Raw genomic sequence first — 17,355 nt, 5'->3', positions numbered from 1 at the left:
CCGCTTCCTCCTACTGATGGCTAAGGACAAGGGGCGGGACGTGGGCGGATATTGCATCACATTTTGTTGTGGTTAGGCTTTATTCCCACGAGCGCATATGGGCCACCGCTTTCACAGTCGATATACACTACGTTGGGAGAGGAAGATCTGGTGAACGGGTGCACAGGCCATCGTCAGGCGAGCTCACCAGGCCATCGTCATTTCCCCTTCCTTCGCATCGCAGGTTCACCTCTCATTCCTCCCCGCTCGTTCTGTGCAATTGGAGGGGGCGGAGCTAAGCACCAGTCCACCCCGCCTCCTCCTATTGATGCCTATGGACAAGGGGCGGGGAGAGGGCGGCCGCTTAGCTAAGCACTGTTCCTCAGCATCTCTTCTACCCAGTAATAGAAAAATCCCCGCCTCCTGGAAGCACTGCCTATGAATGGCTGGGTGTTGTGGCACTTCAATCAGAGCCAGCGCTCGATGGACCAATCACAGCCATTCATTGAGCGCTGGTTAATGCTCAGCCAATCAGAGGTAGTGCTTCCAGGAGGCGGGGATTTTTCGATCCCTGACCAGAAGAGATGATGAAGAATAGTGCCAGGGATCGGGGGAAAAGATGCAGTGGAGTCGGACAGCGCTTCTAAGGTGATGTATTCTTTTTTTTTTTTACTCTCCCTAGCGGCGCTGTTGGCTGAAGCACAACCGTGCCGCTAGACTTACCATAGGAACTTTGACCTGGCCTGACAGTCATTCAATGTATCAAACTCAAATTTTATGATTTTACGGCAGTGGTGAGGATGTAAAATCTAATGACACCAAAATCATCCAAAGCAGTCAAAGTGTGGTGCAAGCAAAAGCCTGTAGGCTTTTTTATATGAGATGTGGGGTCTGGTTTATGCCACAGAATGGCCCCCAAACTTTACATTTGGTAGATAAGCAATAATAGTTTAGGTTGTTCTACATTGTTACATTCATTCATTCATTCACATAAAGGAAAATACAGGAAACCTCTGTTAATAATATCTTCCTTCGCTGTCTCTATTGGAAACAGAACTGTGAAAAACATAGTTACGCTCCTGACTTACAGGGTTAATTAGAACAGCGACTCTAAACTTTCTACTCATTAATGGTCCTTCTAGACGAGCATTCAGGATCGTTCGGTCCCTTGTTTAGGGAATGAGAACGACTGAGCGATCGCTGCTTAAACCGAACGCTAAGCAAACGAGACAACGATGATTGTTATGCCTGCAGAAACTGAATGGCGAATGAAACGCGCACGATTCTCATTTGTCGTTCAGTCATTGGCTTGTGGTTAGACCGAACGATTATTGTTCAGAAAAACTGCTAAGGGGCCCTGGAACACAAGGTCCTCTGTGCGGTGGCAATTACAAGTGAAGAGAACCCTAGAGCGGCAAGTATATATTTTCAGGCATTGAAATAAATGGAAACTTGGCCTGCAATACCAAGCCTGACCACTGCAGTGAGAACAGAGCTGTCTGCTTCCTGCAGAAATCAGCTCAGTGCGTGAGTACAAAGACCCAGCATACAGCTGACCAGCAGGTTTCCCAGGCGGTTGGCCTTCGCCGATCTGCTACTGATGGCCTATCCTAAGGAGAGGCCATCTATAGTTCACAAGCCCCTTAAGTGGCCTTGGACACTAATTAAAACTAGCCGAGTACCCATGCTCTATATTGCTGACAATACTTTTAAAATGAAATGTCAAGCAAGCCCATATGGATGTGATGTCTGACCAGTAATCCGTTTTTGTTTTTTTTTCTTTCAGGAAAGCCTTGTAAATCAGGCTGTGCTGAAGGATAGTATGGCCCAATGCCCATGGGCGTATTTGCATTGCGGAATTCGGAGCGGGCGTCCGCCTCTGGATTCTGCAGCAAATACTGCCCATAACATGCTATTAAAAATCGCTTTTTCATGTCCACGAGCGGAAATCAATTGTGATTTTCTGCTCCTGGATGGAAAATCGCCGCATGCTCTATTTGAGCGCAGATGGGTTCCATTGAATCAGTGGAAGCCGTCCGATCTGCAGACGGGACGCAGAATCCGCATCATTGCCTAGCGACGGCACAATCTGTACTGCACATGTGCCTGGTGCGCCGGCCGGCACATCCGCAGCACAGATCCGGACAGGTAAGCAACGGTCTCTGGTTGGATTCGGCTGCGGGATCCTTCATGAGCAATTCGACCCGGCCGTGTGCAAGCGGCCTAAGAAAAATATATACAAAATTTGTCAATTTTGTACACTTAGGTGCATAGTCCATTGCAGTCAATGTAAGCCGGCCGTCACGCTATACTTATGCTGTAGCACAGCGGAAGTATCGAGTGAATACACGTCCCCGTCCACCGCGTCATCTGACACCGCCAGGGCATCATGCGCTGTACTGCGCCGGCCCTCCATGCGGGACTCGGACAGCGGATCCGGAGTGGTAAATATGGGGATTTTGGGGGTGCCGTGGCAGCCTCCGCTGCGATATTCCCCTGGCGGAGTCAGTCGTGGCCGTGGGCTTAAAGGGGTTGTCCCGCGCCGAAACGGGTTTTTTTTTTTTTTCAATAGCCCCCCCGTTCGGCGCGAGACAAACCCGATGCATGTGTTGAAAAAAAAACCCGGATAGTACTTACCCGAATCCCCGCGCTCCGGTGACTTCTTACTTACCTTGCGAAGATGGCCGCCGGGATCTTCACCCTCGGTGGACCGCAGGTCTTCTGTGCGGTCCATTGCCGATTCCAGCCTCCTGATTGGCTGGAATCGGCACACGTGACGGGGCGGAGCTACGAGGAGCGCTCTCCAGCACGAGCGGCCCCATTCAGAAAAGAAGAAGACCGGACTGCGCAAGCGCGTCTAATCCGGCGATTAGACGCTGAAAATTAGACGGCACCATGGAGACGAGGACGCTAGCAACGGAACAGGTAAGTGAATAACTTCTGTATGGCTCATAATTAATGCACAATGTACATTACAAAGTGCATTAATATGGCCATACAGAAGTGTATACCCCCACTTGCTTTCGCGGGACAACCCCCTTAAGTGGATTACTGGACTCTATACATTGTAACAAGCCCTCAGCTTGTTACACAGATCTTGAAAAAGCGAGGAACTTAAAACAATGTATAACGAAAACTTCATCAACTTTCTCATACTTATTATTTACATCAAACTTCACAAGTCCTGAAATAAAATATGTTAGGTTTTATATTAATAGAGAAGTAGTAAAACGATGCAATTTAACTTAATTACAGTTTGCTTTTTTTAACCAACTTTTTTAAATGAGTAAATCCAATTATCAAATTGTTCTAAAAACACCTAACCAGAAGTAAATACGCAGTGAGGTTGTGCTACTGAACTCTGAGTAGCTCCACAATGACATCTGCAGGTGGACCTCATAACAAAACTCCCCCCCCCCCCCCCCCCCTTCCCAAGTGTTACTATACACATTGACATAAGGAAAAGAACAGCAGGGGCTGCAGGTGCAAGCACTCAGGGGCTGCGAGGGTCCCCGTCCATAAAGGGAAAAAACATGTGAAACAAAGAGCCGTCCAAGAGGTCATAGTCTGAGGGCGACAAGGGGGATTAACAGCATCTAATGCCAAGAGGTTGAATAGATTTACAGCATCTAAACTGTTAAATATCATACGGAGCCCACCAGCCCCACCCCCCCACCAAGTATTCTCCGTTATGATGGTGTACTGTCTTTTGCTGCTTTCCAGGCCTGAAAACATAAAAAGAACAGCCTGGAACTGGATTGTAATAGATGCAACGTAACAAACATGAGCAGTTTGTAACACAAAGCTGTATGAATACGCTATATGTGATATGTCGCATCATTTATGTGACTAGGCAATGATTCTAAGAGCACAGCAGCCTTCTAAAGCCAGAAGTTACCTAGAAACATAAAAGGGGGTAGAAAGCTAAAATTTATAAATTTTTTAATTTATACTTTATTTTTAAAATTAGTATATTTACACTAAAATAAAGTATGAGTTCTCCCCCCCCCTCCCCCGACGTTTGATATATAATTTGTATAGTCTAGGATTACAGGGCGCAGATGGCGACGGTTTTTGGTCGGTCATTTTCTTTATGTATATATTTTTATTTTATTCTGTAATGTTTTAAACTTACTTTTGTAACTTTTTTTGACCATCTATAACCCTTATGACATCTGGGGGTCATTTAGATTGTTTTTTTATTTTTTATTTCACACTTTTTCACTGTAGCTGGGGTATTGTTAGGAGCCCCAGTTATAGGAGAAGCCACCCCCCCTGTAGGGATAATAGTCACTAACAGAGCTAATCAGAGTCTGCTGTTACAGAGGGCACCAGGCAGTCACGTGATCACCGCGTCGCATAGTAGAAGTAATACTTCTACTTTCACTCCTTAGTACATGGCGCTCATTGAGTGCTATGTAGCCTGGAGAGAAGTAGTGGTTAAAAACTGCTTCTCCATTCTCCTCTGGGTCCACAGCTGTGTCTGACAGCTGAGGACCCGACCTGCTTCTGCTTGATTGCAGGACCAGAGGTTTTAATCCTGCACCGGGACCAAGCGCTGTATGTTTACTGCGCTTGGTCCTTAACAGGTAGAAAAAAAAGAAAAGAATGCACACACAGTTCAACGAGAAGCTATCATATTAGTCCAGTATTATTTGCAAATGGATTAAACAGGTTGTCACACCACCTAAAATAACTTCGCTACCACTTTGTTCTTCCAGGTTGCTGCTGATCAGGACCTCTTACTGCTGCAGCCAAGAGCTAGTGATTGGCTGCAGCAGTCACATGTCTTTATCAACAGCAACCAGGTGAGACAGAGAGGTTGTAAAGCAATTTTAAGTCATAGGAACAACCCCTTTAATAAAGCCAATTCATTTCAATAACCTCACCGTTTGGCTTCCCATTGAAGCCCCCCAAGTATACAGTACAGGGTACTTAAGTGAAAAGAAAAAAAACATACCCAGATTTTTTTCCCCTTGCAGCATCGCTCTGAGGGAAGACATCACGCAGGTGTATGACTCCATGCAGTTCATATTCACAGAAGTTAATGAGTCTTGCAACGCACAAGACTCATGCGAGATTACTGCTTGTGTGAAACCAGCCTTACCGTAAAGAACCCCTTTCTATGTCGGTGTAGAAACCTGCTTTCCTCTAGACGTAGATGGCGCCCCCTTGTTATAATCCTGGGTATGAACAGATCATGGGAGAGATCCCTGTATTGTCCCCTCATGGATTTATACATAGTTATTAGTTCTCCCTTTCTAAAAAAAAATTAGCCTCGATTTCGGTAACCTCTCGGGGTCTTATCGTCTACCCATTCCACTTATTACCTTAGTGGTCCGCTTTTGTACTCGCTCAAGCTCTGCTATGTCCTTCCTGAGTGCCGGTGCCCAAAACTGTCCACAATATTCCATGTGTGGTCTGACCAGTGACTTGTAAAGAGGAAGAACAATGCACTTGTCATGTACCCCCTATTCCTCTTTTGATGCCCCCATGATCCTATTTGCCTTGGCAGCAGCTGCCTGACACTAGTTACTCCAGGTAAGCTTATAGTTAACTAAAATCCCCAAGTGCTTTTCCCCATCCACTTTGCCCAGTGGTTTCCCTTTAGTGTGTAATGGTGGCACGCATTTCCCTGCCCATGTGCATAACTTTGCATTTATCAGTGTTAAACCTCATTTGCCACTTTTCTGCCCCCAACTTATCCAGACCCATTTGTAACCACATTCTGTCCTCTCGTGTTCATTTCTTTAAATAGTTTTGTATCATCTGCAAATATTGATATTTTACTGTGCAATACCTTCACCAGGTCATTAATATATTCAAAAGAATAGACTGCCCCCCTGTGATGCCCCACTAGTAGTGGTGACCCAATCGGAGTCATTAATAATCACCCTTTGCTTTCCATCATTGAGCCAGTAGCTGTGCAGATCTTCCAAATGGAAACCCAATTTGTATTTTGACCATATTTTCCCACCAGGTACTCCAAGTGGGAAAAGACTTCCAACGGTGAAAGACTTTATTTTTTTTTTTTAAAGAATGAATTTTAAAAAAAAACTTTATCATTCTGCCTTGACGCTTTAAGCAATCCTTAACCCCAAAAGGTGTTTAAATTGTGTGTTGGCTTGTGGAAACCAAGAATGCTTATATCCACTCATTGAGCAGAAGCGAGGTGGCCGACCAACCGGTCAGAAATGATCAGTGAGAGTGGGTTGGGTGCGATTTGGCCTCCATCTTGCATTCACACTAGATCCAAGGAGCTGGTAAAAAGTCAGCCCTGCAGTCGGCCCCTGGGTGCTGAACGTCACAGGTAGAGTTACCGTATTTTTCGCCTTATAAGACGCACCCCCGTTTTAGAGCGGGAAAATAGGGGGGGGGGAAAAAAATAAAATCAGTACTCACCTCCCCCGGCGTTCTGCGGCACTGCTGCAGGCTGTCGCTCCCTCCTGGTCCCCGGCAGAGCATTGCTTTCCGGACGCAGGGCTTGAAATACCCGCCTCCAGAAAGCTAATACTGTGATTGGCTGAAGGCGCACGTGTGTTAGCCAATCACAGCCAATGATGTCATTGAATGGCTGTGATTGGCTGACGGCGTGTGTTAGTCAATCACAGTATTAGCTTTCTGGAGGAGGGGATTTCAAGCCCTGCGTCCAGAAAGCAATGCTCGGCCGGGGACCAGGAGGGAGCGACTGCCTGCAGCAGCGCCGCAAAACGCCGGGGGGGGGTGAGTACTGATTTTTTTTTTTTTTGACAGGAGAGAAATCTTCTAACTGATCGCACATTTGTTCGTGCTAAATAAATTGCGTCCGCGCGTTAAATTCACGATCGCGCTAAAAATGGCGATCGGAACGAATTTTCGCCACATTTGCTTTATAAGATGCAGGAACTTTTCCCCCCTGCTTTGGAGGCGGAAAAAGTGCGTCTTATAAAGCGAAAAATACGGTATAGAATCAAGATCATTTGTCAGCCTTTTTAATTTCCCTTTTTGTTTTAGATCAGGGGTGTCAGACTCATGGCCCACAGGCCGCATATTATCTATTTTTTCCCCATGTGCATGGTACCTGCTCCTTGTGTGTTGCACAGAGGTTTATTGCTATACTATATACTCTTATAGTAAAAACCTCTATCCATGACTCAAGGGGAAATTTATAAGTTCTCGATTTGGATACATTGGGTTTCCATTCCTTTACTATTAAACATGTGCTCCATCAAGCCACGCCCATTATCATACATATTTTTATAGCAATATAAAAAGAAAATGAGAAACTTGATGAAAATCTTCAAACCCCTAAATTGTAACTTAGCTCGGATATTTGGGGTTTCTTCTATACTTTAAAAGGGGTTGTCCAACTTCTAGCTGTTTTGCTGCAGGAAGCAGATGGCTCTGTACATTGCGCAGTGGCCCATGTTGGTATTGCAGGGTGTCCCTTATTGAAGCAAATAGGACTCTGCGCAGTGGCTGGGGTTGGTACTGCAGGCTATGTATGGAGCTCTCTGCATCCTGCAACATAACAATCCTATTAAATGTAATCTGAACTCAGCCTCACATTCAATAGAAGGAAGTGGAGCCAAGGCCCTCAAGCTCAGCGCTTCTCAACGCCAGTCCTCAAGCACCCCCAAACAGGTCATGACTTGAGGATATTATATAGAGCAGTGTTCCCCCAACTCCAGTCCTCAGGGACCACCAACAGGTCATGACTTGATATTATATAGAGAACACCAGTGTCCATTTCTGATGCGCTGACAATAAATTTTATCACTTGTGCAATACTAAGGAGACTCTGAAAACCTGAACTGATGCGGAGTACCTTAAGCAGCCCTCCGGGCCTGGACGATCCGCGGTGGCCGCACCAGCGCCTGACTCCCAGATGCCCACTGAACATTAGTATGCATTATTTGTCTAAGACCATAAACCAATGCTGTCCACATGAGCAGCACTGGCCAGTCAGAGCAGCATGTAGTGTCTAAGACCATTAGTACACAGTAATGCAGTGTGCATCCGGTAGTCAGAAGCAGTGCAGCCATCTTGGTTTGTTCAGGCCCGAAGGGTCGCTTCAAGATCTTGAGCTGAGGGGGGGGGGGGGGGGGGGGGGGGAAACAAAAAAAAACAAAAACAAAACTGTTCTCGCCAATGCTCTGGGAGAAATAGCTTTCACAGATTTCAGCGACGGGTCTTACCGTTAAAGACGTGAAAACGGAGCTATTGCTTTTGAGCAATCAAATATGAGTTGTCCCCTTTTTGGAACACAAGGTCCCTGAGAAGTATTGGCAACATGAAAAACGTCTGTTTAGAGATTTTTAATTTACACATATACATAGCAGAGCATTATGGAAACACTGTAAGGACAAATAGGCAACATTTTACCGATGACGAAGCAGTATCATTGCAGAAATAGATCTGTACATTGACATCGTACATTCCAATACCGATCGTGCGCAGGACTTTACAGTGGAAAGTTTGACCAAAAAAAAAAAAAAAATCAGAGGAAGAGAACTGTACAGCAGATGAAAAAAAACTGCCAAAAGTAGCTTAGCAAACAATCATATATAGGAGGACAAGCCTTCACAGAAAATATCACTTTATACATTTATATACAGACATATTTGCACAATGTTACAGCCAACACCATGAGAACGGGTTACTTGGATTCCATTTAAAAAAAAAAACAAAAAAAAAAAACCATTTTGGCACCACTAGCAGAAAGCCAATGTGATTAAATGGCAATTGCATTCATAAAGCAGCACATTAACGCAACCATGGCACGGTATGGTTTGTGTACCTGGTGAGGATCTTGCTCCCCAGATAAATGCACAATTAATGCAATAAGGCACTGCAGGAGTTAATATTGGAGACATGCTAGTCAAGGGTTGGTTTATACGTCCCATTTGTGATCAATGTTGCTTTTTTTTGTGAAGGTCGATTAGGAAAAAAAAAAAAAACACATCTAAAAGGAAAGAAAATTTTTGATTCTTGGAGAAGGGGAGGAGGGACATAGACCACAAATATGGCAGGGTAGGCAATCCTGAAAAGTGGATATTAACCCTTTATCATCCAAATTTTGGTTCAGTGTTTCCTAGGGGGTTCTCTCTTTCTGCCATTATACAATGGTGCCATCTGCTGGCTAGAGCCAGTACTGTGGTATGTGACATGCTGGAGAGGCCCCTAACACAGTGGCTAGTAATATACAGTAAGAATACCCTGCTGGACGTCTTCCGAAATTGGAGCTGTACAGCCTTCAATCAGAATGTCTTCAGACGTCAGACAGTGGATTGGAAAGGGTTAAGGCTTTTACCTTTTCCGCAAAGGTAGGAATGGCCAACTGTGGATTCACTTAAATGCTTTTTTTTGTAAATAAAGTTTGTTGAAACTGTTTTGCACTTATTTTGCAATACTGTTGGCCGTATCCATTATCTGATGCGTATGGCCAGCTGTAACTTGGTCCCCTAAAACTCTCAAGCAATATGTACTGTGCTGCTTGTCCACATGGACCGCATATGGCACCTCTGTGAGGCAATGCCTCCATACTAGGGAATGCAATGGAGCGTGCCTCAACTTTTTTGACCCGGCGCACAAATAAACTTCTATATACACCTTCATTCACACTGTAGCATTTTGCATCAGCATTTGAAGTACAAAAACAAAAGTGCAAGTTTTTTCCATTCTAGCTTTCCCTCTGGATTTGCTCCTGGTCATGGCTTACAAATCCTGCCATGCCAACGAGGCCTACCTCCATACAAAATCAGCAGGATATGGGGGTACATTATGGGCTCATAGCAGGCAATGGGTACTGTATTTCGGCGCTATACTACAGTTTGTAACAGGGCCATGTGCATGAGCCCAAAGAACATTTCCTGTGCTTTTTTTCAATCAACTTTATTTACATTGCCTTAGAACAAGTCTAAGGACAATGACATGTTACGGCCGATTCACAATAGCATTTCATTTTCAGTTTTTATGTTCCATCCTGAGAGCAGAAGGATGGGAAAAATAAATAAATAAAAGTAAAAACCTATTGATGTCTGTAGGACATTTAATTTCAGTTTCCTTCCATCTGATTGGAGATATTGAGCAGAAGGACTTTTTTTTTGTCCAAAAATGGAAACTGGAAGAATCGGTGCTTTTACTTTTTTTTGTACATTGTGTCCATTTCCCATTGAGTACAAACGGCAACTATCACATTTGTATCAGCTTGGGCTTCCATTTAAAGGGATTCTGTTACTAGCTTCTTGCTTGACTCAGAGCTGAGCTCCAAGTCACGGGGGTGGGCCGCACCGACCTCTTCCTACATGCAGCGCTCTCCCTATATACAAAAGGGGAGAGAGCTGTCAGTGTGATGCGACTGTGGAGAAGCTGGAGCTGAGCTCGGAGTCAAACTTTAGGAACCTTAAGACAGAATCCCTTTAACGGATCCATTCAATACAACAATGCAAAAAGAATGAAAATTTTTTTTTTCATAGTAGCAAATGGATGTTGCAGTAAGACGGACATTCTATTCTGCAACATGCCAGACCAAGGCCACCACCGTGGTAAGAGAACTAACGGACATGTACTACAGGCTATTCCTTACTATTGTGCAGGTCTAAGTACTAAGCCACCTTAATAAAAATACATCTCTTAAAAGATACATCGATAAGTTGGTAGAGCTTATTTCATATAGCATATACATTTACAAGGAAAATTACACAAATAGTATAAATAACAGGGAGAAAAATAAAATATTACTTTGTAGCAAAGTCTATGTAAATGTGACAACTGGGGAAAATAAAATAAAATTTGTGCATTCCCATATACAAAATGTCGCGGAGGTTTCTTTATTCCAATCCAGGTGGTCGAGCAACACCTAAAAGAGGACACAATCAAGGTGCAAGTCCTTATTCACACGGCTGAGAGTCACACCCAATACTCTAGGGAGCAGCCAGCATTGGACAGAACAGTCGCCCGTGTGCTGCACATCTGCATGTCCTAATCTAATCCGAAAATCGGACAAAAATAATACATGCAGCGATTTTCCAAACTCAGTCCATCACTCAGAGTGGAAACCGCTCGTGTAAATGAACCATACAAATGAATGGGTTCTTTTTCTATGCACGTTCTGTCCATTTTGGACAGCGCATGTACGGATTAATCGCCCGTGTGAATACAGCTTAAGTGGCAGTCTGAAAAGGAGTATTAAAGATCTAACCTCAGTTGATCCCCCAACACCCAGAAATCCTGTGGATCAGCTGATGTGTCTGGGTGTCCGGGGCTGTGTGCTTCCTGCCACACAATGCTTGTGGGGTGGTGTTCCAGGTACAATTCCCATTCCCAAGCCCCTGCAGTGTGTAAGGAGCCGTGCGCCTCCGGCAACATAGCAGAACTGTGACAGTCTGATCAGCAGGGTCCTGGGCAACAATACTTCAGTTTCGGAAAACCCCTTACAAGTCCAGGGCCAATGTACTGCCAAGCATTGCTTGCATGTTATATGCAACTTTACTTATAATGTCCTACCAAATAACTTGGGAGATTAGTGGTTCCTACGGAATGAATAGGATGCTGCTTCGGCCAATAATAGGACTGCCTTTACCATGTATAATAGGCAAATCTTACTACAAAAGCCATATAAAGGACACATGAACCTCAATATAAGGGAATGTGTAGCTTAGACTAGAATTTGGCACATTTTATTGATAGTGAAGAACATATGTACTAAAATCTCAAAAAAAAAAAAAGATATGTGCTTCACTGTACAGAGGAGGATCTCCTATAAATAAGAGTTATAGTAGGTAAAATAAAAGAAACCTTTATTTGGCAGTAATCTGCACCTGTACCCTTGTCCACTACACAATACTGATGCAAAGATTTGGTCAGCTGACATACTTCAAGACACAGATTTGGAAATACAAGTGCCAGTAATACAATAAAACTTCCAACACATCACACAATTGTTTTTTGTTGTTTTTTTTGTTTTTTTTCCAAACAACAGATTTCAGTTGCTATTTTTTGGACAAACGTGTAAAATTAAAGCAAATTTTCATGATATTCCCCTTAGAATACTAAATTGATAAATTGAAGAACTTGCTAGAACTACTTTGGTACTGCCTCCCTTGTAAGTGCGGGAAGCAGAGGGTCCAGGTATTGGAAGCACACTTCTTTCATAGGTTTGACTTTAGAAAGTAGCTCAGCACTGACGATAATAGAGGCAACTAAAAAACAGAAATGAGGAAGGGGCGAGGAGCTAAAAACCATCTGCAGACTATAAACCCTTCTGGAGAACATTTCGATTCCATATTGTAGCAAATATTCAATATACATTAGGCCTCACAACATCTATTAGAGGGGTTGCCCATAGCAGCCAACTGAAGCCCATCTGATATATATTTTATTTTTTAAATGGGTCCAAGTCTGTTAAAACAAGAAAAAGCAGCGAGACTTGCCTGTCCTCTCCTAGTAATCCAAGGTCCTCCTGGTCTTTGTGCAGGAAGGTGGAGGGCCATGGGAGCTGCAGCGTTAAATTACCAGGAGAAAGAATGGAAGTCTCACTGCCTTTAATATTTTTTTCAATCATCCCACCCCTAGACAACCCCTTTAAATGGCTGTGGGAAAACAAGATGACCCGTGATTGGTTGTTAGGAGCAACAAGGAACTTTTCTGTTAGACAATTTTGATAAATGAGGTCCATTAGTAGTGGTCGATATTTTTAATTGCACAGGCCCTACCTGTTCATTTTCATAATGGGGCAAAGTAATAGTGGATTGAGGTGGGCAGTCAGAAAAGATCTGCAGCACGCTCCGCCTCCATTCACTGAACGACTATTGCTCCTGTGTGAAAGCACAAGACCGATAGTCATTGGGACGACTATTGGGCACTTTTGAGCCCATCTAAAAGTACCCTTAGCAAGTTAATTTTATTTGGCTCAACTCAATATTAGACAGCAATGTCTTTCCTATGACTTTAGATAGGACTTAAGTAATGCCATAGATTTACCTAAAGACTCAGTTATTGCTAAGCACTCACACTACAGTTCAAAGTGAGGATGTCCCACTTCTAGCTGCAGGAAGCAGATAGCTCCATACATTGCACAGTGGCCCAGGTTGGTATTGCATGTTGGGTCAACTTCTTTAAGGTGGCCATACATATTAGACTAATGTCGGAAAAATCAGTTAATCTCGGCAGGACTGGCCAACCATCTAATATGAATTAGGGCATGGTCGCAACAAGCAGCAGGGGCCTCTGTGCTGAGCCTCTAGGGCAAATACAGCATAAAGTCCCAGACAAAGTACAACAGCATGCTGCACCATTTTGTCCAGAAAAATGGCATTTGGTTCCGAAAAGTGCCGGCTCCAATCATTTTCATTGTTCAGCTCAAAGGGCGGAGCCTAACAACCGAAATAGACCAGAGGCCTAGCTGTAGGTGTGAATGTGCCCCAAGATGTTTGGCCGAGATTCGTTCAGCAGATTTAGGGAAAGAAGAACAAAAAAAAAAAAAGGATTGGATATTTTGAATTTCAAAATCTAAATTAAATAACATTCTTAGTCTGCATGTATTTCACTTCTTGAATAAATAAAAACAGCAAAAATTATACTTCAAAACTCAGGTTTTGGATAAATACCTGGAACGAGCAGGCAAATTGCATGGTACTGTACATAGCGTTCTGTACACAAATTACAACCCTGCCACTCCAACAGTCCTTCAAGCTGGAGGGAGGAGTAGAAAAAAAAAGTATATGTACAAAAATAAAAGGAAAAAAAAAAATAATACACAGGGTTAATTCTTCTCCCAGTCTTTAAATAATGGGGGTTGAGGGACACTATGGTGCTGTGTCACTCACTTGGGTGACAGATCATCCAGTGATATGAATGAAGAGCAGGAGTTAGAACAGGCAGCGGGGGAGTCGGTCACACAGCCGTCCTTCGCTGCAGAGTCAGATGAAGAGCCGATACTGCTGCTGCTGTCCAGATCTGAAGAAAAGCTGCAAAATGAAATGCAACATAAATTAGACTCATTCTCTGATGGGCATCACATTGACTATTCTGCACATGATGCATAGGAATAGCATATAGACTGCACTGCATGAGCAAGGTCTTTGTAGGAACCACTTTTAAAACTTCTGCTCATACTTTAGGGGTTAGAGATCCAGCAGGAAAAAACAAATTATATATATAATGTATTATCTCAGAGCAAGTTCTGAGATGGGCCGCTCCTCAAGGCTCTTTCCACCAATCAGCTGTCAATGCTGCAGGAAGTTGTGCCTAATAAAGCTGAGACAATAAGGGGCTTAATATGGGTACCCCTAGTCAAATCACATCCATAAGCCCCAATGGTGAAAATGAACAGAGGCTGCCTTCATAAGACAACCCAGAGGTGTAACTTAAAGGGGTTGTCTCACGCCGAAAAGGGTTTTTTTTTCAATAGGCCCCCCGCTCGGCGCGAGACAAACCCAATGCATGTGTTAAAAAAAAACAAAAACGTTTAGTACTTACCCGAATCCCCGCGCTGCGGCGACTTCTTCCTTACCTTACTAAGATGGCCGCCGGGATCTTCACCCACGATGCACCGTGGGTCTTCTCCCATGGTGCACCGTGGGCTCTGTGCGGTCCATTGCCGATTCCAGCCTCCTGATTGGCTGGAATCGGCACACGTGACGCGGCGGAGCTACGAGGACCAGCTCTCCGGCACGAGCGGCCCCATTCACCGCACAGAGGACCGCACAGCGCAAGCGTGTCTAAAATCGCCAGAAGACGGCGATTTTAGACGGATCCATGGCGACGGGGACGCTAGCAATGGAACAGGTAAGTGAATAACTTCTGTATGGCTCATAATTAATGCACGATGTACATTACAAAGTGCATTAATATGGCCATACAGAAGTGTATAACCCCACTTGATTTCATGAGACAACCCCTTTAAAGCTTCTGGGCTCCAATGCAAAATCTATAACAGGGGCCCCAACTATAATGCTTTATTCATAGTACTGGGCTCCCAATATGGTGAAGAGAGGCCTTATGGACCCCCTAAGGCTCCTGGGCCCGGGTGCAACTGCATCCCCTATAGTTACACCCATGGACAACACCTTTAAAGGACCACTCCAGTGAAAACTCATTCACCCATCCCTGCCCCTCTCAGCTGATTATCACAATTTGGAAGTCTAACATGTACAGTGAAATTCAAAAATAAAAGATGGTGCAAAAGTAAAGTGGATTCCTTCATACATGGACTGACATCCAAGAGACAGAAAGACATGAAAAGATAGAACTCTTCAAGTTTTTACTGCACCTTGCAGATGTTGGATGTGGGCGCAGTTGGCAACAGACGGCCTAGAAACCCATCTCCATTGCAGTGGAATCAATAACAGGAAATGCCAGGACTAATCTGGGCAGAACTGCACTATGGACTTGACATCTGCCGCGTTATCAATGGCATCCACATCGAACCTTTGTAAGGTGCATTTAAAACTGGAAGAGTTCTACCTTTTCACATCATTCTGGCTGCTGTATGTCAATTCATATACAAATAAGTCCGGTTACTTTGCACCATTCTTTTTCAATCATACTGTATATTGCAGTCACTTCCATGCAGTGCAGCCTCCTGTCTTATACGTATGAGGCACCATCTTGATTTTCTACATGCTTTCTCTTCTGATGCATCAGAACAGCGTCACATGACCAGCTAGAGCCAGTGCCAACTCTGCCTGCTGAGAGGACACTAGAAGTATCTTAACCTCCTCTATGTCACTTAAATAATGACTAAGATATGAACCATCATCCTCTTCATTATTACTGGGCGATAGAAGCCTCTAATCATAATCAGTAACTTGATAGGAGTTTTTGCCTCCCTTGTAAAAAGCCTGTGTGGTACAATCCATGCAGGAATCCTGGTGAATGAAATAGTGATTCCTGGAGAGAGCACTAAGCCAAGTATTTCCCAGGCAGTCACAATAACAGAAGGAGTCAAGGAATATTTAGATTAAAAGAATAACTAAATATGGTAACGCTAGCCAACATTATCCATCTATCACACTAGGACACTACTTCCCTAATGAATGAGAACACTTTTTCACCAGAGTGTCCCTTTAAACATCTATAAGATCGGCACTAATAAAATTGCCACTTACTGTAGTCTGCTTTTACATGAATGGAAAAAAGGCATGTAAATTGCTGAAGAAAAACCAGACATTACATTTCATGGTTGTGGATATTCGCATACAGAATTAAAGGGGTTGTCCCGCAAAAGCAAGTGGGGTTCAGCACTTCTGTATGGCCATATTAATGCACTTTGTAATGTACATTGTGCATTAATTATGAGCCATACAGAAGTTATTCACTTACCTGTTCCGTTGCTAGCGTCCTCGTCTCCATGGTGCCGTCTAATTTCAGTGTCTAATCGCCCGATTAGACGCGCTTGCGCAGTCCCGTCTTCTCCCTGCTCAATGGGGCCGCTCGTGCCGGAGAGCTGGTCCTCGTAGCTCAGCCCCGTCACGTGTGCCGATTCCAGCCAATCAGGAGGCTGGAATCGGCAATGGACCGCACAGAGCCCACGGTGCACCATAGGAGAAGACCCGTGGTGCATCGTGGGTGAAGATCCCGGCGGCCATCTTAGTAAGGTAAGTAAGAAGTCGCCGCAGCGCGGGGATTCGGGTAAGTACTAAACGTTTTTTTTTTTTAACACATGCATCGGGTTTGTCTCGCGCCGAACGGGGGGCCTATTGAAAAAAAAAAAACCCGTTTCGGCGCAGGACAACCCCTTTAAACATTTTTAATAGAGATGAGCGAGCATGCTCGGATAGAGCAGTTACTCGAGCGAGCATTGCTCTTCTCAAGCAACTGCTTACTAGTCCGAGCAGGCTCCTACACAACCAGCATTCTGTTACATACTGCTTTATCCGAGCGTGCTCGCTCATCTCTAATTTTTAAGTCTTGCAGCAATGAGGTGGTATATTTGACTAGGACAACATCTCTGTAGGGTATATACATTCTTTTGTATTAGTTTGGGTGCTCCTACATTCCAAAAGCACATACTTTAGTTCAGTCAGCCCCGGATTGTGTGAGAGCTTGAGAAAGACTGTAAATTAATGGGAAAAAGCAGCAAATCGGTGTAATCTATAATGCCAGACCCACTGCAGCACTGTACAAAAACTATAAAAAGGTCCTACTTACCAACTGAAGTCCGACAGATGGGTGATGTCAGGAGAAAGCATGCTGGTCGTTCCTTGAAACAGTCTCTTTGGTTGACTTTCTATTTCCATTTCAACTGGTAGGAAGGAAAAGGAAGAAATGATAAGAAAAGCTGTGAGAATGGAGTAACATTAGCAATCATGATTCTGATTCCCTCAAGGAACACAAGACACTTTCAGCTTCCTCTGGCAGCACTTTATTTCCCTGGGAATTCTTACATTTTGC

At 44.1% G+C, this 17,355-nt stretch overlaps 1 protein-coding gene across 3 annotated transcripts in view; it reads right to left on the bottom strand.

The window, feature by feature from the left end:
• Positions 1-8,260: 8,260 nt before the first annotated feature.
• Positions 8,261-17,355, bottom strand: part of LOC136580914 (P2R1A-PPP2R2A-interacting phosphatase regulator 1-like) — a 32,029-nt gene continuing 22,934 nt past the window's right edge. For 2 of the 3 annotated variants that reach the window (XM_066581842.1, XM_066581843.1), the window contains exons 9-10: positions 17,113-17,206; positions 8,261-13,928 (exon numbers count right to left, since the gene is read on the bottom strand). In XM_066581842.1, the coding sequence (XP_066437939.1) occupies positions 13,784-13,928; positions 17,113-17,206 (239 nt within the window). In that variant the 3' untranslated portion in view covers positions 8,261-13,783. Of the gene's footprint in view, positions 13,929-17,108; positions 17,207-17,355 lie in introns of those variants that run through there. The other variant, XM_066581844.1, reaches the window with a different exon arrangement.

The sequence above is a fragment of the Eleutherodactylus coqui genome, chromosome 10, assembly GCF_035609145.1.
Source record: "Eleutherodactylus coqui strain aEleCoq1 chromosome 10, aEleCoq1.hap1, whole genome shotgun sequence".
NCBI lineage: Eukaryota > Metazoa > Chordata > Amphibia > Anura > Eleutherodactylidae > Eleutherodactylus > Eleutherodactylus coqui.
This window is presented reverse-complemented; position numbering and strand designations above follow the sequence as displayed.